The sequence below is a fragment of the Macrobrachium nipponense genome, chromosome 41 (genome assembly GCF_015104395.2).
Source record: "Macrobrachium nipponense isolate FS-2020 chromosome 41, ASM1510439v2, whole genome shotgun sequence".
Classification (NCBI taxonomy): domain Eukaryota; kingdom Metazoa; phylum Arthropoda; class Malacostraca; order Decapoda; family Palaemonidae; genus Macrobrachium; species Macrobrachium nipponense.
In genome coordinates, this window is record NC_061102.1 from 8,452,780 (window position 1) to 8,479,804 (window position 27,025).

A 27,025-nucleotide genomic window follows, 5' to 3' on the forward strand; every position below is an offset into this window, starting at 1 on the left:
TCTGTCTCATGTATTGTCCGTGCATTGGTTTGTTGTGCCAGTCCTCTGTTCTGTCTGTCATTCTCCTGTCTCTGTATATTTCTGGGTCTTCGTCTACTTTTATTAGTCCTTCTTCCCATGCAATCTTTAACCACTCGTCTTCACTGGTTTTCAGATATTGCCCCAGTGCTCTGTTCTCGATGTTGACGCAGTCCTCTATACTTAGTAGTCCTCTCCCTCCTTCCTTTCGTGTTATATATAGTCTGTCCGTATTTTACTCTTGGGTGTAGTGCTTTGTGTATTGTCATATGTTTCCTGGTTTTCTGATCTATGCTGCGGAGTTCTGCCTTCGTCCATTCCACTATTCCTGCGCTGTATCTGATTACTGGCACTGCCCATGTGTTTATGGCTTTTATCATATTTCCGGCGTTGAGTTTTGACTTGAGTATCGCCTGTCTCATCTATGTGTTTGATGTTGCTCCCATCTGGTAGCTTTATTCCTTCAGTTCTCGTTACTTTGCCTTTTTGTATGTTGACTAAGGCGCATTTTTCTATTCCAAACTCCATCCTGATATCCCCAGATACAATCCTTACAGTCTGGATTAGGGTATCTATTTCCTTCTCTTTTCTTGAGTTGGTACCCGGCATCCATCTTCTGCAGTACTTTTGTCATGGGAATCATGGCTACTACGAAGAGTAGTGGGGACAGTGAGTCGCCCTGGAAGATCCCTCTCCTGATATTAACCTCTGCTAGTCTTATTCCAGAGCTTGTAAGTATTGTATTCCAGTTGCGCATTGTATTTTTGAGGAAGCTGATGGTGTTTTCCTCTGCCCCATATATTTTCAGGCATTCTATTAGCCATGTGTGTGGTATCATGTCGAAGGCTTTCTTATAGTCTATCCATGCCATGCTTAGGTTGGTTTTCCTTCTCCTACTGTTCTTCATTACCATTTTGTCTATCAGGAGCTGGTCTTTTGTGCCCCTACACTTCCTTCTGGCAGCCTTTCTGTTGGTGGAGGGATGGTGTTTGTCTTTATACTAGTTGGTTATTTAGCCATTTCACTGATGATACCCTGTTAGTAACTTCAGATTATTGGTAAGGCAGGTGATAGGCCTGTAGTTACTGGCTATATTTCCCTTACTCTTGTCTTTTTGTACTAAGGATGTTCTTCCTGTGGTCATCCATTTGGGTGCATGGTGATTTGAGATACAATGCTGGAGTTGTTCTGCTATTCGTGAGTGTAGGGCCTTGAAGTTTTTGAGCCAGTATCCATGGACTTCATCGGGACCTGGGGCTTTCCAGTTTGGCGTTTTCTTTAGTTGGTGTCTGACTGTGTCTGTCGTGATCTCAGTGAATCATTGTTTTATTCTCCCTGTTTCTTTTTCCTTGACTTCCTGGAGCCATGTTGCATGTTTGTTGTGTGATACCGGATTGCTCCATATGTTTTCCCAGAGTCTCTTACTTGGTTCGGCTTCAGGAATTTCTGGATGGTTGTCTTCCCCTCTTAGTTGGCTGTATAGTCTTTTCTGGTTGGTTCCGAATAGTTTGTTCTGTTGGTATCCCTTATTCCTGCTCATGTACCGTTGGATCTTATGTGCTTTGGTCTTAAGCCTCTGTTTTACATCTTCTATTATTATTATTATTATTATTATTATTATTATTATTATTATTATTATTATTATTTGCTTTATTCTAGCTGCCTATTCTTACGTAGACGTAATTCTGATAGATAACTAATAATAATGATAATAATAATAATAATAATAAACAACTAATTATTATAATGAATTATTATTATTATTGCTGCGAGAATTCTCTCTGCCTCTGTGTTACCAGAGAATAATAATAATAATATTAATAATAATAATAATAATAATAATAAACCAATTATTATTATTATTATTATTATTATCATAATTATTATTATTATTATTCTTACTGCCGGAATTCTCTCTACCTCTGTGTTCCCACAGAACAATAATCTTCCCTCCTTCAAAGTTATCAGCAATTTCAAAGGCAGTGACGCTGAATTTTGATAGGTATAATTTTCCATGTGTTTTATCGACCATAAAAAGTTTAATAAAGGCCAACATATGAATTGATACTGACGCGAAAGAACGGTCGTCCTGTTAAATGAAAGAGAATTCTTGTTTGTTTGTTTGTTTATGTTTAGTAAATCGTTTCTTTTTTTTATTATTATTATTTTTTTTGTGTTGTTAATATGCCAAGCATATTCGTTACTATAGTAGATTCACAAAGTAATTTACCATGTAGGATGGTAAATTACTTTGCTTGAACACAGATTCAACGAAAAAATTATTTTCTTTACTAAAATAAAATACACTGCATAATCTTTCATTTGGCAAAAGCCGTTGCTATAGTAGATTCACATCAACCGTTGATTCAATTGATGTCTAGGCCCGTCCCTTACGACGTTCCTGATTTGGCTGTTGATGAGCCAGTCACAGGGCTGGAAACTCTCAGTCTCTCTCGAGAGTTCACATGAGTAGGATTTATGTTCCACCTTTCCTGGGGGATACGTCTTTCAAAAGCATCTCTCAGGAGAGGTGGAAAGTACATCCTGACTACGTGAACTCTCGAGAGGGAGACTGAGCGTTTCCAGCCCTGTGATTGGCTTACCAACAGCCAATCAGGAGCGTCGTAAGGGACGGGCCTAGACATCAAATCCACGGTTGATGTGACTCTACTATAGCAACGACTTTTGCCAAGTGAAAGATTATGCAGTGTATTTTATTTTAGCAAGGAAAATAATTTTTTCGTTGAATCTGGGTTCAAGCAAAGTAATTTACCATTCTACATAATCACAAAAATATATCTCTAATTTCCTATTAAATATTTTTTCTATTTATTCCACATTCCTTTGATTTTATTATGTAAGTTATTTCCTTTGATTTTATTAATATAAGTTATTTTTCCTTTTATTTTATTTATATAAGTTATTTTTACTTTTAGTTTATTAATATAAGTTATTTTCGTTGCGCTGAATGTCAAACCAAGGTATTATATTTGTATGTTATTGTCTATAATTAGTATATTTCATGTAGTATATGGCATCGAGCTGAAATAAAATAAATTATTATTAATTATCGTTTTTTTTTTTTTTTTTTTTTTTTGTCATCACAGTCCTCCAATTCGACTGGGTGGTATTTACAGTGTGGGGTTCCGGGTTGCATCCTGCCTCCTTATGAGTCCATCACTTTTCTTACTATGTGCGCCGTTTTCTAGGATCACACTCTTCTGCATGAGTCCTGGAGCTACTTCAGCCTCTAGTTTTTTCTAGATTCCTTTTCAAGGATCTTGGGATCGTGCCTAGTGCTCCTATGATTATGGTACGATTTCCACTGGCATTTCCCATATCCTTCTTATTTCTTTTATTATTATTATTATTATTATTATTATTATTATTATTATATTATTATTATTATAACATCCTGTCAATTATTTTGTATTCATTCCATAAACCCTTTAGTAATACTTCCCCATTCTAAACCAAGGGACTTCATAGCGTTAATGTAAGTGAAATTAGAATAATAGTTCGCCAGTTTTATCAATACCATCCTCCTCACATCACCCACGCCCCCCCAACCCCCAATCCCCGAAAGGATTCGGTCATAATGCCCCAAAATCCTGAGATCTTAACCTTTAAACATCCTATCCCAAGCCATGCCATCTGCTTTAAATGGGCACCTCTTATAGGAACCCTTAGGATCCCCCTTCCCCTGTGATCCTGGCGCTTGGGGATATCATATAGTCCCTCGTCAAGGACTTCATGGCCGCTCGTAGAGTTTGTAGCTGCAATTTGTAGTGTATGTGGGAATGTTTTGAGCTTGAATGTTTCGTATGGGAGGGTTAATGATTGGTATGGGCGTGGGTAATGTGTATGTATGTATGTACGTATTACATATAAATATACATATATATGTCTGTGTGTGTGCGTATGCGTGTGCATGTGCGTGTGTGTGTGTGTGTATGTATTTATGTATGCATAATTGAACCACGAAAAAATGGAACGTGACGAGCTTATAGATAAAGACGCAATCCACGGAGGAAGGAGGAACGATGGAATTGTGCAGTTGTGCCAGGCCTTTCGACTTATTGTCCTTTACTCCATCGTTTCTCTTTCCTTTCTTGGAGTTCGTCTTTATTGATATATTATGACGTAGATACATACATATGTTTATGTGTGCGTGTGTGTCTATGTATACCGTTTGCGTCCCGATGCGAAATGCTGTATCTGTCTCTGTGAAAAGGATACATTTAATCTTAATTTGTGAGAGAGAGAGAGAGAGAGAGAGAGAGAGAAGGAGAGAGCATTAATCCACTACAATGTCCTAAATATGGAACTGTTAATTAGGCCGAGTAATTGACTGAGGTGCCTCAATCAACTGTTAGTTTCAAAATGTCATATTACTAATTAGTCACCAAGTTTTTTTTCCCAAGTCACCTCTTTTCCAGTTATACCTGTCTGTAACTGTAGTATTTGCTTCTTTGCCAGTTTTGGTAATATGTTAGGTCAAATGTGAGTTGCCTTCATCCCTGTTTGACAAGCTGGTGGATATGGTAACATTGCTTGCAACAGGTAACTGATTAGTTCACCAATTTTTCCTGTTTCCTGATTAACGGTCTGAAACTGTGCAAAGAATCAGTCAATATAATCGCTCTCGATACTTCTCAATAATTTTCCACTTGAAGGCTGCAAAATATTTTTTTCTCGCACGATTCAAGTTGTCAACTATAAAAAGTTCCAACTGTAAATAAAATATTTCATCGATAAAAAGTTTCAGCTGTAAATAAAAGATTTCATCGGTAAATAAAAAGTTTCAGTTGTAAATAAAACGTTTCACCCGTTAATAAAAAGTTTTAGCTGTAAATAAAAAGCAGTTTCAGCTTTCATTAAAAAGCTTCAGCCGTGAATAAAAATTTCAACAGTAAATAAAAAGTGTGTCCATGGGGGCTGGGGGGTGAGACCGAAGGATTTACCGTAAACCATAAATGAAAATATATTCATTGTCTGTAAATATATATGTGTTCGTATGTGTATTAGAAGAGAGAGAGAGAGAGAGAGAGAGGAGAGAGAGGGAGAGAGAGAGAGAGAGAGAGAGAGAGAGAGAGAGAGAGATAGGCTAAAATATCTAGGAATAATTTGGCTTTTCGAAGGAAGAAAATAAATGAAAAATAAAAAAAAATAATTTGGAAAAGATATCTTTGAGAGAGAGAGAGAGAGAGAGAGAGAGAGAGAGAGAGAGAGAGAGAGACGGATTGAAGAAGGACTGACCTGCAAACGCACGCCATCAATCCAAACAAAACTGTTTATTGTATATCTCTTACTCCTCCTCCTCCTCCTCCTCCTCCTCCTCGCTCGCTAATTATGGATGATGAACACCGGTGTTTTTATGGCCTCCGCGTCAACAAGTTCGCATCCCCATTCGTTTGGACTTAAATTTATTATTATTGCCTTTATTTACGCTTTATTCCGTTCGCAGCTGCGCTTGTTTTACATTCGTCACGTCGTGTGATTGTTTATTGGAGCGAGGTCTTGCTGCCTCTTGTTTTTGCTTGTTCGTGGAGGAGGAGGGTCTCTCTCTCTCTCTCTCTCTCTCTCTCTCTCTCTCTCTCTCTCTCATTCTGTATATACATTGACACACACACATATACACTATATATATATATATATATATATATATTATATATGTGTGTGTGTGTGTGTGTGTGTGTGTGTGTTTGTACATGTATAACTTTATTGAGGTGTGGGTCAGTCGGTAGCGCCCTGGCCTTCCGCTTGAGAGACCGGGGTTCGATCCCGATGTGGGGCAGAAATTTATTTCTGGAAAAGATGTGCCTTATGTGTTCAATATATATATATATATATATATATATATATATATATATATATATATATATGCACAGAGAGAGAGACAGAGACAGATATTCCTTCGTGGATAAGGCGAAAAATAAACGATTACGATGAAAAATAAATTACAAAAAAATTCATATTATCACACAGCAGTAATCGTCTCATGACGTAGGCGAAAGAAGATTATCATCTGGAATCACTGTAATTCCCAACTATAATTCCGGAATCAAAACGATGTAACACCTAACTTATAGTTAAACACCGGATGATTCCCACTCAAGTCTTATGAAGCTTGGAAATGTCGTTATTCAAACTCAGATCATTCTTTTTATTTTTAATTGTATTTATTCATTTTTATGTCGGTGTTCACATTATCCTGAGAACTTTGGAAGATTGTTTTTTGTAAGGTCAATAAATCATGAATTTTTTTTATTGTCTGACTAAAAATTGATTTTTTTATTTTTCATTTTTTGTCACCCCAAAGATTTATATCTATTGCATTATAGATTGTGTCTCTATGCCGTTATGCTAACTTGCGTTAGTTTTATATTCCCATAGTGAATAAAAATTAATTTGTATATAGAATGAAATTTATGTTCACACAGATTTTATATATAAATCTGGAAGGGTTAAAAACGCCAGCTATCAGTACAGCGTCTAAAAATATCCTCCTTTGAATATTAAATGACAGTTGACGTGAGGTTTTGTCTATATGTCCATAATATAAATAAAACAGAATTTTAATTAGATTTTATATATACGTCCTGGAGATGTCAAAATGCCCAGCTGTCAAGTGTCAGAAAATAATCTGTTTCGATCATTAAATGACAGTATCATATACTATTAATAATATAGTATATATATAATATATATTATATATATATATATATATATCTATATTATAGATAGATTATATATATATATATATACTACGATATATTTACATACATACATACAGATATATATAATATATTCAATATATATAGATATATATTATGATATGTATCATATATATATATATTATATATATATATATTAATATACATATAATTATATTATAATATATAGGTAATATTATTAACACATAATATTAGAAAAAATATGGCTTGACATAAAACGAGGACCAGCTCTCTCTCTCTCTCTCTCTCTCTCTCTCTCTCTCTCTCTCTCTCTCTCTCTCTCTGAAAAGAAAACTAGACAAAATCATTAGGACACTGTGAATCGAAATAGTTACAAAACCTGCTCATAGATATAAATGAGCACACGATGTCTCCTCGGATGGACTAACAAGTCTTTCAGACATCCTAATCCTTGTAACGCCTTGTAACTCTCTCTCTCTCTCTCTCTCTCTCTCTCTCTCTCTCTCTCTCTCTCTCTCTCTCTCTCTCTCTCTCTCGTTAAACTCACAACCGCTAGCTGGCTCACGTACCATCCCATAATTTTCCCCCTGGCCTTCGAGAAAGCAAGGACATCTAATATAATAAATAAGAGAGAGAGAGAGAGAGAGAGAGAGAGAGAGAGAGAGAGAGAGAGAGAGATTCTGCCTCGACATAAGCAACTTGATGCGACCCTAAACTTGGAAACTTAAGTGGAAAAGCAGCGACTAAGATTCCAGAAACCAACCTCAGCGTAATCTCAGAAAAGGGAATTTTTTTTTTTTTTTATTTTGTCTCCGTGCAAATGAAAAATTATGATCTTGCATCCTGTAGTCAGAGGCTCGCTCGTCTTGTGACTGGAGGAGTGTCTGTCCTTGAGAGAGAGAGAGAGAGAGAGAGCATTAAAAGAAAGAGCTACGTTGGAACGAACGCCTCGACTGCTTAGCGTTTTCACTCATTCTTTATTTATTTATTTATATTCGCCAACAAATATTCGTCTAAAGATTTAATCGTCCGACTCTCTCTCTCTCTCTCTCTCTCTCTCTCTCTCTCTCTCTCTCTCTCTCTCTCTCTCTCTCGTGTTTTCATTAGTTACTGCTTATTATTTATGCTAATTTTTCCCCGAGTTCGTTTTAATTGCTCGGTGTTATTTTTATGGAATGAATTACGTCCTGGAATCGCTTAAGTTACTTGTTTGGATTTGGTAATATTTTGTGTGTGGATTGATTATACTCTTAATTAATGGAAATGCATCATAAGTTGCTAAGTGGTTGGAGAGTGGGATAAAGATATATTATATATATATAATATATATATATATATATTATATATATATATATATATATTATTACATATATTATATATATATATATATATATATTATATATATATATATATATATATATATATAATATATATATATATATATATTACACATTATTATATATATATTTATATATATATATATATATTAGATAATATATATATATATATATATATATATATAGATTATATATATAATATATATAATATATATATATATATATATATATGATATATATATATGCTTATGTTAATATATACATACATATACATATATTAAATATATATATCAACATATATATACATAATATATTATATATATAGTATGGTTATACATATATTATATATATATAATATGAATGTATATATATATATATATATTATATATATATGTATGTGTGTGTGTGTATGTATGTGTATATACATATACATATATATATATATATATATGCATACATATACATATATATATATATATATATATATATATATATATATATATATATATATATATATATATATATATAAAACAGACCAGCCAAAATATAATTTACGCTTACCCATAAGGAAATTCTTATTACACAATTAAAGAGAATGAAAAACAAAATCTTCTTCGTAATGAATGCCAATTTGAAAAAAAAAAGTTCACTAATCATTGAGGCCATCTTAGATTTTTTGTTTTTTAATCCATTCCCGAAGCAATCGACGAAAATCCAACGTATGTGGGAATATTCCTAAATAAAAATTGAGTCCGTGAATGGAGTATCCGAAATTTATTATATATTTTTTTTGGAATGTTTAAGGAATTTGGACTCTTAACTAAAAAGAAATATACATTCCCGAATTCTGAGGCGGAATTAAATTTAGGCTGAGTGATTTGACTTTCATTATTATAACCTGGCAGATTTTTCAAATTCTTTTTTGTTATTTTTTTATTTTAATTATTTATTTATTTATTTTTCTTTTTTGCTGAGTGAGTGTTTTCCACTTAAATGATAGAGCCTGAGGCAGTCTGGTATTATGAAAAGAGTTTTAGGTCATTGCATTGTAGTTTTGTATCAGTTCCAAGAATGATATAGTTTTATTTCAGTTCCAGGAATGACATAGCAGTTTTATATCAGTGCCAAGAATGACTCAGCAGTTTTATAACTGTTCCAGTAATGTCATGGCAGTATTTATATCGGTTCCAAGGACATGGCAGTTTTATATCAGTGCTAAGAATGACTTAGCACTTTTATATTAGTTCCAGGAATGACATAGCAGTTTTAGATCAATTCCAGGAATGATATTGCATTCTTATATCAGTTCCAGGAATGACATAGAAGTTATATAGCTGTTCCAGGAGTGGCATAGCAGTTATACTTAGCAGTTCTAGGAATGATATAGACATGATACGAGTATAGCAGTTCCACTGGAAGTTGGCAAAGACAGTTCCAGGAATAGTATAGTATTTATATAGTAACTCCAGGAATGACATAGAAGTTATATAACAGTTCCATGAATACCATAGTAGTTGTATAGCAGTTGCAGGAATGACATAGCAGTTACACAGTAGTTATATATCAGTTTTATCAGCTGATATCTTATTGGTAGTTGGCAAAGACAGTTCCAGGAATGACAGAGAAGTTGCATAGCACTTCCAGGAATGACATAGCAGTTCCAGGAATTACATAGAAGTTATATAACAGTTCCATGAATGACATAGCAGTTATGTAGCAGTTCCATCAGCTGATAACTTACTGGAAGTTGGCAAAGGCAGTTCCAGGAATGACAGCGAAGTTATATAGCGCTACCAGGAATGACATAGCAATTCCAGGAATTACATAGAAGTTATAAAACTCCTTCCGGACTGACATAGCAGTTCTATAACAGTTATGTAGCGGTTCCATCGGCTTGTATCCTACAGGAAGTTGGCAAAGACAGTCTTTACCTACCTTCGGTATCCAGTTGAATGAAGACCCACCAGCAGGAGGGATAACAATATGCCATTACTCACGCCCTTCTCCCTCCCGATTCTTTCAGGTCCTCGGCAACGGGACTCTCATGTTCTTGCCCTTCGCGAGCGAGGCCTTCCGGGCATCCGTGCATTCGGCCATCTACCGCTGTAGGGCGTCGTCTCCTGCAGGAACCGTGCTTTCCAGGGACACCCACGTGAGGGCTGGTAAGTCTGAAGTCGTCACCTTTCCTGAGGTCGTTTTATGCTTGGGAGGAGAATTAGGTTAGGGGATAAATCCTTCATTTGCTATATAGTAGGATTTGATTATGAATCATTTTAGGAGTTTTGTGGAAGCAACAAATTTGCTTGGGAGGAGAATTGGGTTAGGGGATAAATCCTTCATTTGTTATATATCAGAGGATTTGATTGACAATAAAATCATTTTAGGAGCTTTGTGGAAACAAAAGATTTTGTATAGTTTTTCATATCATCTCGATATAACAATTTGTTCTTCGTAAGATCTTGAAATAACTTCCATTTCACGTTTGGAAGGGCAGTTGGGTTAAGGAATAATCCATTTATTTAGTGTGCAGTAGATTTGATCAGGAAGAAATCATTATAGTATTAACAACAAATGTTTTGCTGTCTTCATAAGATCTTGATACAGCTTCTGCAATGTATTCTTATTGCTAAAAGAACTGTGATCTTAATTTGGAAGATAGCGGGTTTTGATTTTGAGTAAAACAATATTAACTGTTGTGGAAACAAAACATTCCTTCCTGAGATCTTGGTACAACTCCAACGGCGTACTTTTATTGTTCTAAAATATTGTGAATTGTGATATTAAAAAGAAGGTTATTCCAGAGAGAGAGAGAGAGAGAGAGAGAGAGAGAGAGAGAGAGAAACAAACAGCACAAAATCCTCACCACTATCTGTCTTACGTCACACGGCGAGTTGCATCGAAACAAATGAGTATCTGAGACTCTATTAAACACTAAATACGCAGCCATCAACCAACGTCGGCCATATTGGATTATATAGTTAGTTTCGATAATTCCCTTCTCGCGATCGGGCATCAGATTACTGAAGGGAGAATGAGCTAATCTGGGGCAGTCGTCAGGCGACACAATACTGTGATAGTCTGTTAATTATTGCTTTACTTATTTAAATAAATGAACTAGGGGGGATAAATAGGATTCTTGTTTTGTATATAAGTTTATTTTTCGTAATTATGAGTTGTGTGGTATTACTTATATAAGTATGAATTTTATAACATCACCAATTAGATATTAATATCCATTAATATCTAATTGGCTCTACCTCGGAATTACTCATTTTGATATATGTGGACAGAAGTATGAATTTTATCACATTACCGTGATTCAGATAAATGCATTAAGATACAAATATCCTTCAATATCTTATTCGCTCTACCTCGGAATTAGTATATTTTGATATATGTATATATGAAAATATATTAATTCCGAAGTAGAGCGAACTAGACATTAAAAGGACATTTGTAGCTTAGTGCACTTTATTTAAGTATGGGTTAGTACAGAGTATTATCTCACTTCCTAACACTTCCTTATCCTCAAGACATCCTTTGACTCACCTTCTCTTCCCTTCTACAGTAGTGGAGCAGTACTGGGAGGTACAGGTGTACAACCAGTACGTCCTGGAGGGGAACACCGCCGTCCTGAAGTGCAAAGTTCCCCCCTTCGTGAAGGACTTCGTCACCATCACGTCCTGGACCGAAGGACACTCCAATTACTACCCGGCACAGAATTCAGGTAGGACTGAGAGCGAGTCTCCTGTTTTTTTTCTGGTACCTTTTTTTTTTTGCCCAGTTACTTTTTCTACTGCCTTTTCTGTTCAGTTTTTTCATACTGTTCTTTATGTTTTTTTCTGCTACTTTTTATACTTTTCTATTTTTTTCTACTAGTTACTTTTTCTGCTGCCTTTTCTGTTCATTCATTCTGGTTTTTTTCTCTGCTACTTTTTTACCGTATTTCCGTTCCTCTGTTTCCTTCATTTTTTTTGTTCATTTTTTTTCATTCTGATTTTTATGTTTTCATACTACTTCATTTATACTTTTGCTATTATTTTTTCTTATTTTTTTCAGCTACTTTCTCTGCTGCCTTTTCTGTTCATTTTTTTTTATTCGGTTTCTATTTTTTTTTTTGCTACTTTTTATACTTTTTCTATTCTTATGTCTGATTTTTTTCCAGCTACTTTTTCTAATGCCTTTTCTGTTCATTTTTTTCATTCTGTTTTTTATGTTTTTATGCTACTTTATTTATAATTTTTTTCTGCTAGATTTTTCTTTCTTTCTGCAACTTTATTTATACTTTTGCTGCTTTTTTCTGATAGTTTTTCAGTTACTTTCTGCTCCCTTTTCTGTTCATTTTTTTTCATTCTACATTTTCTGTTTTTTTCTGCTATTTTGTTTATACTTTTGTGCTTTTTTCTGATACCTTTTTTCAGTTACTTTTTCTGCTGCCTTTTTTATATTCTATTTTTTCTGTTTTTTATGCTACTTTATTTATACTTTTGCTGTTATTTTTTCTGATAGTTGTTTTCCTGTTTGTTCTTCTGTTTTTTCAGTGCTACTTTTTTCTTTGTTTTTCCCCTCTACTTTTTTCTGCTACTTGTTCCTGCCACTTTTTTCTGTTTTTTCTGCTACTTCTTTTATACTGCTTCTGTTATTTTTTTCTGATAGGTTTTTTCTGCTACTTTGTTCTTTTTTCCCTCTACTTTTTCTCTGCTACTGTTTTCTTTACTTTTATTATTTTAAATTTTTACTTCTATATTTTTATGCTACTTTTTTGCTTCTACTTTTACTTTAAAAATTTTCATTCTATTTTTCCTTTACATTTTTTTTCTTATGTTTTCATTCTATTTTTATCCTTATACATTTTTCCTTCTACTCTATGCCTTCTACTTATTCCTTCCCGCCAAAATATGCCTCCGCCAGTTGCCCCCCTCCAAATATTCATCTTCTCTCCCGTCCACTCTTCTTCTTGTGGTGATCAGGTTGAAATGTGAAATATAAAACTATAAATAAACATAATATAGTAAGTTACTATACTCGCTCTAACTGACTGGCTGAATGAATACGCATGTAATCCCCCTTCGCGCCAAAATATATATCCGCCAGCTTTTCAGGCAAATATTTTTCCTATCATCCTCTCTTCATCTTATGATATTCAGGATGAAATATAAAATATAAAAGTAGAATATCACCTTGTAAACATAATAGAAACGTTAGAATCGAAATAATTAATATAATTAAGCTGCTGAGGAAGACTTTACGTCAACCCCCCCCTCGCGCCAAAATAAGTCACCGCCAACTTCCCCGCCAAATATTCATCCATGTCCCCCGCCCACTCTTCTTCTTCTTGTGGTGAGCCTTCTAAGTTCTGTCTCTCCTTCCGCCTAATTTCTCTCGCTAATTACATCAAAATTACAAGAGAGACGTAATGAATAACAGCCGCCCGGAATAAGCCGCCGTCTCATAAATCTTCATCGGTGCCGTTGGCGAGGCGTAATCTTCATTATTAGGCGGCTGAGGGGCGGAAATATCAAGTCGTTTGCATGTCATTACGGTGACTAACGACGCTCGCTAGCGCGCGCGCACGTGTGCTCACTCACGCGCGCATGCGCTGTCTGAGAGATTCCTCGCGAGTAGGTGAGAAGTAAGAAGTAAATTACCTCTGGAGAATAAGTGTTACTTATGTACGGCGATTAGTAGTCATTGGTAATTATCTTACGCATACGAGTTGCTTAATTCGTTTCACTAGGCGTAGTACTACTACGAATAGAATAGGAATATAGGCCTAGTGGCGTAGTACTACGAGTAGCGTAGGCATACAGGCCTAGGGTGGATCGCTTTATATAAACTGTTTTAATGAATAAATAAGAAAAGATTTGAATTTTCTGCTGTATTGAAAGTCTCTCACACTTCTTAGGCTTCATTCTAAAGAAAATCTTATCTTTAAAATTGGCTACTTATTCCAGAAGGCTAAAATTCAACACGGCCGGTATTTTAAACCTTAATGCTTTGTTCTAAAATTTGCAAATAAGAGAAAAAGTTTTTTTGACAGTAAAATAAATTTCATACAAAGCTTTTTAAAAGCCAGTACTCCACTTATTCAGTTTTACCGGAAAATAGCTGTATATCTTAAATATGTCGAGTATCTTTTTCTTAGAAGGCCCCTAATATATATTTTTTCTTCAGAAAAAAATTGTGTCATAAATATGTCAAGTATGTATTCTCCTTAAAAAATCACATACTTTTTCTATAAAATACTATAGCCTATATATTTACATTTTCCTTTTCCTAATAGAATCCTTTCCCAGATGGCAAAGGTTTTCGTTAAAAGGTTTTCAAACGCTCTTCTGCAATGTTTTTTTTTTTTTACAGAAAAACCTATACCGTAAATATATCAAGTACCTATTTCCTAAAGAACCTTTTTCCAAATTATTATTTCCATAAATAATTATGTCAAGTATCTATTTCCTAAAAGAATGTTTTCCAGATGGTATTCTCTTAAGTATATCAGGTATCTATTTCCTAAAAGAATCCTTCCCCACATGGTTTTTCCCTAAATATATTAAATTATCTATTTCCAAAAAGAATTTCAGAAGGATATTCCCCTAAATATGTCAAGTATCTATTTCCTAAAAGAACGTTTGTCCAAATTATTATGCACCTAAAATATATCAAGTGCCTATTTCCTAAAAGAATCATTTCCCAGGAGGTTATTCCCCTAAAAATATCCAGTATCCATTTCCTAAAAGAATGCTCTCCCGGATGGTTATAGTCCTTTACTTTCTGGCAGAAGGACGCATCCAGATGGTCTCGACGGGTCAGCTGGTCGTGAAGAATGTCAGGTCATCGGATTCCCAGCTGGCTTTCCGCTGCCGGGCGGTTCATACATTGACGGGAGCCACTCACGAGTCGGCCAATACCGCCAGGATATACGTCAATGGTGAGTTGGCTTAGAGACACGAGATTTGTTATTATTATTATTATTATTATTATTATTATTATTATTATTATTATTATTATTATTATTGAAAAAGAAACCCACAAATTCAATTTGTAACTTGTTTACTTCTAAGTATTTACATTTAGTTTTACTCCACACTCGAGTACTTTCAGGCCCTTCTGTGGCCCATTCTCAAGAGATGTTTGGGATGTTAGCCTGGGTCAAGGCCCAGCAGTCTTCTGGAACTTCTTCTCGTTGTGCTGTCATTTATGCGATGGCTGTTCTGGTTTTCTTGAGAGTTGCCAATCCCCTCTTGTCGCTCTGATATCCTGAGCTGATGGTCAATGGGATTAATCCTTGAGGTAAGGGTGTGGTCACCGAAAGTCTGTTGGGCAGGAAACCTAATCTCCAGGTCAGCAGGGTCAAATCTTAGCTTTCCTTTTAATATCAAAGCTCGGCTTATGGGATCTTCTGAGGTAAAACCTTTGTTTCCTTCAATTACTTTAATCTCTCTGATAAGTGCACCTTCTACTACCCTCCTCTGTGCACTTATCAGAGAGATTAAAGTAATTGAAGGAAACAAAGGTTTTACCTCAGAAGATCCCATAAGCCGAGCTTTGATATTAAAAGAAGCTAAGATTGACCCTGCTGACCTGGAGATTAGGTTTCCTGCCCAACAGACTTTCGGTGACCACACCCTTACCTCAAGGATTAATCCCATTGACCATCAGCTCAGGATATCAGAGCGACAAGAGGGGATTGGCAACTCTCAAGAAACCAGAACAGCCATCGCATAAATGACAGCACAACGAGAAGAAGTTCCAGAAGACTGCTGGGCCTTGACCCAGGCTAACATCCCAAACATCTCTTGAGAATGGGCCACAGAAAGGCCTGAAAGTACTCGAGTGTGGAGTAAAACTAAATGTAAATACTTAGAAGTAAACAAGTTACAAATTGAATTTGTGGGTTTCTTTTTCAATCTTCAGAAGAAAACTGAAAGAAGTTTTTGTTTTATATTATTATTATTATTATTATTATTATTATTATTATTATTGTCGTTTTTGTTGTTGTTATTGTTTGTGTTGAATTTCTCAGTAGGATGTGTAATATATATATATATATATATATATATATATATATATATATATATATATACATATATATGACTATATATATGATATATATATATATATATATATTAATATATATATATATATATATATATCCCCTTTAAGAAAGAAGTAGATTATCTTCTATAAGATATATCTAGAGAAATAGATTAAAACAGTAGTAGTACTGTATGTATATATATATTCATATATGTATAACTGAATCACGAAAGTTAGGAACGTGATAAATCCATAAATAAAGATATATGCCACGAAGGAAAAATAAGCGAAGGAGTATCTGCGAGACCTTTCGACGTTAAACGTCCTTTACTAAGCAGAAACTGACATACATGAGGAAAAAGACAATACAAGAGGATTCATATAACTGACAGATAGGGATTATAAAGAGATTAGTACATAGAATCCGACACACCTGGAAGATGAGAAACCTTCCCAAACAAGCATAAACAATGGGTGCAATTAAAGGTTTAAGACAATCATCTCAGATACAATTTCCAGACAATTAAAGGATTATAGGTGACAGCTATTCAGAACTTGGTAAACAAAACCATATTCACAATACATATTCACAATACATGTCAGACATACATAACAACGAAGATAACTCTAAGGCAACTAATTTTTATTTAAGTCTGTAATTATATCTTTGAGGTCATTCTTAAACATGTTACAAATACAAGGGTCTAAATGAAAAAGGCCACGACTAACATTGAAATTACAATGAAAAGTAAGTTGTATTAAAGCAGATTCTAAAAGATTTCGTGATGAGACATCTCTTGACCTTGCAATTACTGAACTATCAATCCAATTAATTCGGTGGTTGTTTTCACTTAAATAAATGAATGAATGTTGCATTAGATGTTTGCCCAGTTTTTACAGAATATTTATGCTGGCTTAGTCTTACTTCTAGGCCTTTGCTAGACTGTCCGAGATAAAATGAGGGACAATCCATACATGGAATTTTATATATTATATTGTTGCTTTCTCTGGGGCCATTTTTTATTAACATTCCTTTTAGTGTCTTATTATAGGAAAAAACAAGGTTGACATTAAAAGCTTTTAACAATGATTTAATGTTTACCAAGTTCTGAATAGCTGTCACCTATAATCCTTTAATTGTCTTGTCCTTGTATCGTGGCATATATCTTTATATTCAAATATATATGTGTGTGTATGTACATATGATACATATATATATAATATATATATATATATATATATATATATATATATATATAATATATATATATTATATATATTATATATATATACATATATATATATATATATATATATATGTATATATCCCCTTTAAGAAAAAAGTAGATTATCTTCTATAAGATATATCTAGAGAAATAGATTAAAACTGTAGTAGAACGTTTTATATCGTGCTTTCGTTTCATGTGACCTAATTGTAGCTTTTTTTTTTTTTGTTAACTCATGAGGTTTGAGCTGAAAATTTTCTACTGATGAAAAGATTAGATTACTTATATCAGTGTTATCAGTAACACATTTCACGTACAAACCTACGAACCACGAAGACTGTCAACAAAAATAAAACAAAACAAAAAACCAATGACGTCATCCCGTAGATCAGTTCGGGCTTTAGTGAGATAGGACGATATCTGGTGCTGAGTCTCGAACTCCATTAGAAACACGGCAAGTGGCGATACGATTGCTCTCTCTTGATTCTTAGTTCGTGAGAGAGAGGGAGAGAGAGAAAAAGAGAGACAGACAGACAGACAGACAGACAGACAGAGAGGAGAAAATGGACAAAGAGAAGGAAATGAGAGAGAGCTGAGGGAGTTCCTGTCTCACTAATTAAAGGCCATTTTGACCTACGCCTGCAGAAAGGAATTGGAGGAAAATGTTATATTACAAGAGACTTGGAATGAGGGATATTATTACAAGAGACTTGGAAAGAGCGTATATTATATATATATTTACTTAATATATATAATATATATATATATAATAAAACAGGAGAGAACCAACAACTAATGTTTCTCTCTCTCTCTCTCTCTCTCTCTCTCTCTCTCTCTCTCTCTCTCTCTCTCTCTCTCAATTGTGTAGTGTTCGTTTTGTATTTGTTGTTGTTGTAAGTTTATTTTTGACACGTGTAGTTTGATTTGACTGATATATGTGTGTGTATGTATGTATGTATGTATGTATGTATGTAAATATATAAAACGCACCTTTTGAAGAACATATCTGACTGATTCTGTTAGCTATGCTAGCAGAATCAGACGGATAACCTTTTGGTGTTTGTGTGTGTGTGTGTGCGTGCGTGCATGTGTGTGTGTATCAGTCTCATCTGAATAATCCTCCCTTGTAATCCTGGTTGCCTAAGAAGGGGGTTGGGGGCGATTACATTTATACAAGAGCGGTGTCTCGCGCCCGCGTGTAAACACTCGCCAATAAACTTCGTCTCGCCGCTAAGTGGGGCTTATGTTTATCCTCATCGATCGGGCGACATTATCGGCCGAACGCTTTGCAATAAACGTTCAGACGGGTAGTTAAGGAAACCTGAGGTATATTGCCCTCCTAAGTGGTTTTGGGACAAGGGCGAAATGTTTTTGGACACCGGTCGGGAGCGGCGGACTTCCTCAAGGATATCACTTGGGCGACGAGTTACGGAATTTCCTTCAGGATCTGACGTCTATTTTTACGATTTTTTGTACTTGCAGTGTATTTATTTTTATTTTTATTTTTAATTTTTATTGTTATTATTATTTTTTATAATTTTTTATTTGCATAACTTATGTAATTACTTTTATTAATTTTAATTTTATTTATATTTATATTGCTACTATTTTTAATTTCATTTTGTTATTTAATTTTTTCATTTTATTTTTTTGGTTATTTTTTTTATTTTTTATTTATTATTGCTACTATTTTAATATTATTTTATTATTAATTTTTTATTTTTTAATTAATATTTTCATCAGTTTTTTAATTTTTATAGTTTATATAATTACTTTTTTTGTTTTTTATTTTTATTTTTTAATTTTTTCTATGTTTTGGTATATTTTTTTTATTATTTTTTCTTAATATTCTTAGTTTTCTGTGTATTATTATTACTTTATATTGTTTTCATTATTGTTTTTATTCTTTTAATCTTTATTATTGTTATAATTATTGTTTCATTTCTATTTTTATAATATTTATTTTATCATTTTTTAAATCTTGTTTTTATTATTATTATTTATATTTTGCATAGTATTTCATTAATTTTATTTTTTTATTAATTTTGCTCTTATTTTAAATATTTCTATTTGAATTTATTATTTGCATTATTATTATTTAAGATTATCATTATTATTACTACTTTATGTTATTTTTATCTTATTTTATTTACAAAGTTATCGCTAATATTTTCTTAATTTTATTTTTATTATTGTTATTTTCATTTTTATCATTAATAATATTACTTTATTATTCGTCTTCCCCTTCAATTGGGTTGAATACCTGGTTGCCGGACGAAGCTCCTCTGTTGCCAGAGGTTCCATTTACGTCGTTGTCGTTTATTCCTTCATTTCTTTCCATCATTGCTGAGTTTTGCTATTTAACCCATAGCTGGACCCTACCCCATCAAGGATAGGTACTCATTTACAGCTGAGTAGACTGAGGAAATTATGGTAATGATCCTTTCCCAAGGAATCAACGCCGAGGAGAGCGGTCACCCATCCAACGACTGACCAGCCCCAATGTTGCTTAACTTGACTTAAGTCCATTGACGACCTCCCAACTCCTCCACGGCGCCACATCTTATTATTATTATTATTATTATTATTATTATTATTATTATTATTATTATTATTATTATTATTATGCCCCAATGTTGCTTACTTAAGTCCATTGACGACCTAACCCATCCTCCACGGCGCCACATCTTATTATTATTATTATTATTATTATTATTATTATTATATTATTATTATTATTATTATTATTATTATTATTCTATTATTGTTTAATTTTATTTTCATTACTTTTATTTATATTGTTCTTTATTATTTTTATTTTATTTAAATTACTCTCTTTTGTATTTTTTATTTTTCTTTTCAAAATATATTATTAAACAATTTTTTATTTTTATTATCATATTATTATTAATTTTATATTTGTATTATTATTGTTTTAAATTTATTTATATTTAATTTTTATTGATTTTATTTTCATTTTTTATTATTTTATTATTTTATCATTATTATTTTTATTCCTATTATGTTTACTCTTTTGTTTATTATTTAAAAATTTTATTTTCAAAATTATTCAAAACTACAACATATATCTTATTCTTATTTTTTTTAATTATTATAATATATTAATTTTATTTATATTTTACAGTTTTTATATATTTTTACTTTTAATATTATTTTATTTTAATTATTATTATTTTTAATTTTATTTTTATTTATTTTCATTTTTAATTTTATTATTTCATATATATTATATTATATTTATTTTTATTTTTTGTTTTTTATGTGTATTTTTTTATTATCTTATTGTCATTTTTTTGTTATTTTTTTTATTTTTTTTTATATTTTATATATTTTATTTTATATTATATTATATATATATATATATATATATATATATATATATATATATATATCACTGTTATATTTCGTTTTTATTTTTTACTTATATTCTTTATTGATATTATTCTTTATTTTTATATTTATAATTATTATTATTGTTTTTATTGTTCTCATTATTATTTTAATTTTTCTTATTGTTATGAGTAATATTTTTATTTTTATTATATTTTATTTTAATATTTTTTTGTTTTTATTGTTTTTATTTTATTTTTATTATTTATATTTTCCCTATTATTGTATTTTCCTATTTTTATTTTCAAAATTATTACCGTGTATTATTTTACAATTTTTATCTTTATTTTCTTTATTTATACTTTTATTTATTATTTTTATTTTATTTTGAATTTGTGTTATTATTTTATTCATATTACTATATTTTTTTTTATTTTCATTTTTACACTTTATATTTTTATTTTGTATTTTTCATTTCATCATTATAATTTTATTTTCATTATTTTTACTTACATGTTTATTATCTTAATTCTTATTTTCAAAATTATCACTATTATTATATTTTTTTATTTTCATTATTTAAAAAAAATTCTTATTATATTTATTTCGAATTTTTATTATTGTTATTTTATTGATAAGTATTTTTTATTATTTTTTTATTTTTATTTTATTAATTTCGAATTTATGTTTATTACATTTACTTTTATTTTTATTTATATTACTTCATTATTATTATTTTTATAATTTATATTTTAAATTTTATTACTTTTATTTTAATTTTTTTATCTTTATTTTATTATTATTATTTTTCTTTTATTTTATTTTTATTGATATTATTTTTACATATTATTATTCTTAATTTAATTTTTTTTTCATCATTAGTATTATTTTATTGTAATTTTTATTTCATATTTTTTAGTATTATAATTTTTTATTGTTATTTCCATTTTGATTTTCAATATTATTCTAATTATTTTCATTTATAAAAAATATTACTATTATTGTATTCCTTTTATTTTTATTATTACTAATTTTATTTTATTATTAATTATATCGTTTGATTATTTTTATTTTATATTTTTATTTTTATTTCTATTATTGTAGTATGAAATTTTATTATTATAATTTTGCTAATTGTATTTAAAGTTTTTTGTATATTTATTATTATTCTTTTTTATTTTTATTTAATAATAGTATTATATTACTTTTATTTTCTATATTTACTGTGTATTTTGAAATATTATTATTATCATTTTTCTAATATATATATATATATATATATATATATATATATATATATATATATATATATATATATATATATATATACATACATACATACATACATACATACATACATACATACATATATATATATATATATATATATATATATATATATATATATATACATATATATATATATATATATATATATATATATATATGAATAATCATCACATCGAACCGTGATTCATTTATATATCATTGGAGCTACAAATGTCCTTTAATATCTAAATTCGCTCTATCTCGGAATGATATATTTTCATATATGTACCGAAGGGGAATTTTTTAGTTGATAATAATTTCGTCCCCCCTTGGGATTGAACCACCGTCCAAGTGACGGGAACGAAATCAGGACAGACAGTGACGCTATCCAATCAGCCAACAGAGACGCTATATAAGTTTATATCGATTCTGACCTTACAAATCACCCTCGAACTCGGTGCTTTCGTAATTAGAATCGATATGAAACCCCGTCCACCATGTTAGCCAATTCGAGCGTTTGATCTTTATTTTATTATTATTATTATTTTACTTTATATAATTTTTATTATTTCATTATTTTTACCTTTATTCTGGGAGTAAACCATCTTTTAAGCATATTAAATTAAAAGTAATTGCTGCCTCAGCTGCAGTAATTTTATGTAGGTCTGTTTTCACAATTATCGTTTTCCCATTGTTGCTTAAACTGGTAGGCAACGCACCGAAGGTTGGGATGTCTAAGACAGGTACTTATGAAAGTCAATTTTAATTTTATTCAAAGATACCAGAGTCTGTAGTTAAACATTCGTTGTATAATCCGTAGGGTTTTTCAGGGTTGCATTTTTATTCGAAGTCTGGATTCCGACTATTCCCTGACACTGCTTAAACAGGCTATTAGAGCGCCTATGGATTTCATTTCCGCATGCAGGGTCAAGATCAGTGTACATATTTATATTTCAGTTTTTACAGATATACTATGATATCAAAGCCATTCTCTCTCTCTCTCTCTCTCTCTCTCTCTCTCTCTCTCTCTCTCTCTCTCTCTCTCTCTCTCCTGATACTTTTCAATCTTTTCCCTTCTACTCTGGAGTCACCAGGTATTTCGATATCAGTGAGTGATACTTTCTTCGTAATGTTGTCAATCAACGTCACGTCTGGTCTATTGGCACATATAACCTTTTGTGTATTGATACCACAGTCCCCGAGGATATTTGCTTGATCATTTCCTATCACTAAGCTCCTCCCCATTTATTCTCTGCTCTTCATATTTCAGTTCCCAAAGAGGGAAGGCGGTCTTTTAAACTATGTTGACATTTTAACATAGCTAAAATATGGTGTCTGGTGCCACATAAAATAGGAAAACACAAGGAAATGTTAAGATATTTATTGATTTCCAAGAAATATTTCGTTATGTGACGTCATATCTGTATGACGTCATCATCCGTTTAGGAAATTTCTATTACAAGTAGAATTAATATTAAGCAGATATTTCTTTGAAGAATTACAATCACAGTTCCCTCAAGAATGTGTAATGAATAACATTTCAACGAAATTACAATTACTACAAACCTGCCCTCATCGCACAGCCGCCCTGGTGTAAAGGGGGCGTGGCCTAGGCAGGCAAGAGATGGCAACAAGCAGATTTCCTTCGCTCCTGATGCAACCACCTTACTTTTGCCCACCTTTTGTATGACCAGCATGCGCTTGTGTAAGAGACCCTCCTGCCATGCCCAGGATGGGGCTATAAAGAACCACGTCCACACCAAACATCAGGAGACTTCTCGTACAGATGTTGAGCAAAGTACACAAAGAGGCTTCTGGGATACTGGGTGGGGATGACGCTACCTCTCTCTATAGATACCTAGGTTCCTGGAGGATTGTAGGATTGGTCTGGGGGTATGTAAGGAACTGCGGGGGCCCTGGGACTTTAAAAAGGTAAGAGGAGGTTTAAAATCGTGTCCCTAGCAGGACGGTATAACCTCCATAGTACATACCTTAGAGCGGTGAGGTCGGGTGACTCTCGACCAGACAATAGGCAAGAACATCTTAACGTGGTTGAGGCTTTCCTTTATGACGAATTGGTACCTATCAACCCTAGCTCCGTAAGGAATCTCATCCTCGCGAATGATGGATATCTGCGCTCGTGTCATCGAAAGCTCGGACCTGGTGGGCAGGATAGCGACCTCTAGGAGGTGCAGCAAATATAGCGCCCTACGCTGGAGGGCCTACTAGAGCTCAAGGATTGTCCGTCCCTGTCATTGCAATGACAGTAACCGCAGCTGCTTTCTTTGGGCATCTCGATCAGGAAGTGGTGTGCCCATGCACTTTGCAGAAGTCGTAGAAAGTTTCGCCGATGACGTGCTTGGGTCCATCTTCTGTAGTGGGGACAGTGAGTCGCCCTGGAAGATCCCTCTCCTGATGTTAACCTCTGCTAGTCTTTTCCCAGAGCTTGTAAATACTGTATTCCAGTTGCCCATTGTATTTTTGAGGAAGCTGATGGTGCTTTCCTCTGCCCCATATATGTTCAAGGATTCTATTAGCCATGTGTGTTGGTATCATGTCGAAGGCTTTCTTGTAGTCGATCCGTGCCATGTTTATGTTCGTTTTCCTTCTCTTACTATTCTTCATTGCCATTTTGCCTATCAGGGGCTGGTCTTTTGTGCCCCTACACTTCCTTCTGCAGCCTTTCTTTTGGTGGGGGATGGTGTTTATATCCTCTAGGTAGTTGTACCGCCTTTCACTGATGATACCTCGTAGTAACTTCACATTATTATTATTATTATATTATTATTATTATTATTATTATTATTATTATTATTATTATTATTATTATTATTATTATTATTATTATTATTATTATTATTTTTTATTTTTTTGTTTATTCATTCATTTCATTATTTTTATATTTTTTATTTATTTATATTCATTCATTTTTATTTTGTATCAATTAATCTATTTTTATCTATTTATTTGTTATTATTTGTTTTTATTTATTTATTTTATTTTATTTATTTATTTTATTTATTTTATTTATTTTTATTTGTTTGTTTATTTTTATTTATTTTTATTTATTTTTATTTTATTTTATTTATTATTATTTACTTATTTATTTATTTACTTGTTTATTTTGATTTATTTTCTATCTCTATATATATATATATATATATATATATATATATATATATATATATATATATATATATATATATATATATATATATATATATATTATTTTCTATTTTCATTTATTTATTTAGCTTCTTATTTATTCTTTTTTTTTATTTGCCTTATATACTTATTTATTTTTACGTATTTATTTTTTGATTTACTTAGTTTTATTTATTTATTTTTATTTCTTTACGGTATTTATATATATTTTTGTATATTTATTTTATTTGTAGGTTTATTTTTATTTATATATATCTTTTTCATTATTTTATATCGATTTTTTTAACGTATGTTAATTATTCTTTATTTTATTTTTATTTTTTTATTTTTCACTTATTTTAGTTTTATTTTTATTTTGTTTATTCATTTATTAGTTTTATATTTTTATTTATTTTTATTTTTATTTCATTTATATATTTATTTATTTCATTATTTTTGTTATTTATTTGATTTTATTTATTTTTATCTCTTTTTTATTTTTGTTTTTTATTTATTTTTATTTCATATCTTTTTTTTTTATTTTTATTTATTTATTATTTTATATTATTTACTTTATTTATTATTTATCTTTCTAATTTTATTTTTTTATTATTTCTTTTTGTTTTTATTTTATTTTTTATTTTTTTATTTTTATTTCTTTTATTTTATTTTATTTGATTTTTTTTGTTATTTATTTTTAATTTATTTACTTTTTAATTTTATTTATCTTTATTATTTAATTTTTTTATTTATTTATATTTTATATTTCTTTATTCAATTTTTTATATTTCAATTTAATTTTATTATTTAATTTTTATTTTTATTTTTTATAGACTTATTTAATTTGTTTTATTTTTATTTTTATTATTTATTTACTTATATGTATATTTAGCTATATTTATTTATTTATTTATTTATTTATTTTATGTGATTTATTGATATTCCTTTATTTTTATTTTATTTTTATTTATTTATTTACTTATTTATTTATTTATTTTCATGTATTTGTTTGTTTATTCATTTTTACTCATTAATTTATTTACCTATTTATTTATTTTTTATATATTTATTTTAATTTTATTAATTATTTTTGTTTATATATTTATCTTTATATATCTATTTTTATTTATTTATTTATTCATTTCATTTATTTATTTATGAATTTATTTTTTTTATTTATTTATCTTTTAATTTACTTTCATTTTTATTTAGTTTTTTTATTTATTTACACATATGTTAAATTATTTATTTATTTTTATTATTTTATTCATTTATTTTTATATATTTTTATTTCTTTATTTTTTTTATTTATTTATTTTTTTTATTTATTCTTTATTTTATTCCTTTAGTTTATGTTAAATTTAAAGTAATGGCTGCCTCAGCTGTAGTAATATTTTATAGGTCTATTTTCCTAATTATGACTTTCTCATTGTTGCTTAAACTGCTGAACAACGCACCGAAGATTGGCATGTCTAAAATGGATAATCATGAAAGTCGATTTTAATTCTATTCAAAAGATGCCAGAGGCTGTGGTTAAACATTCGTTGTATTATAACCCGTAGAGCTTTTCGTGGGTCAATTTTTATTCCAAGTCTGGATTCTGGCTATTCTTTGGCACTAAGTAGGTTAGTAGGGCACCTATGGAAGTCATTTTACATGCAGGGTCAAGATCAGTGTATATTTATATTTCAATTTTTACAGATAGTCTATGATTATCATAGTCATCAAAGTCAACTCTCTCTCTCTCTCTCTCTCTCTCTCTCTCTCTCTCTCTCTCTCTCTCTCTCTCTCTCATCTCGGCCGAAGCATTTCGGTTATTGGGAGAAGTGCCAGGGATAGGAGTGCTCGTGGGTGCCAAGCATTATGGGAGATTTCGCTCGCGAATCGGTTGAACACCCAAGCCAAATCAAAGTTTAGTAAATCACTTTTTATATATATTTAGTTA

At 31.1% G+C, this 27,025-nt stretch overlaps 1 protein-coding gene across 1 annotated transcript in view; it reads left to right on the forward strand.

Annotated features, from left to right (window-relative positions):
• LOC135212486 (cell adhesion molecule Dscam2-like) overlaps positions 1 to 27,025 on the forward strand; it is a gene marked incomplete in the record, with an annotated part of 596,569 nt that overhangs the window by 467,036 nt on the left and 102,508 nt on the right. The window contains 3 exon segments of the mRNA XM_064245964.1: positions 10,077 to 10,215; positions 11,622 to 11,780; positions 14,832 to 14,981. Coding sequence (XP_064102034.1) covers positions 10,077 to 10,215; positions 11,622 to 11,780; positions 14,832 to 14,981 — 448 coding nt within the window.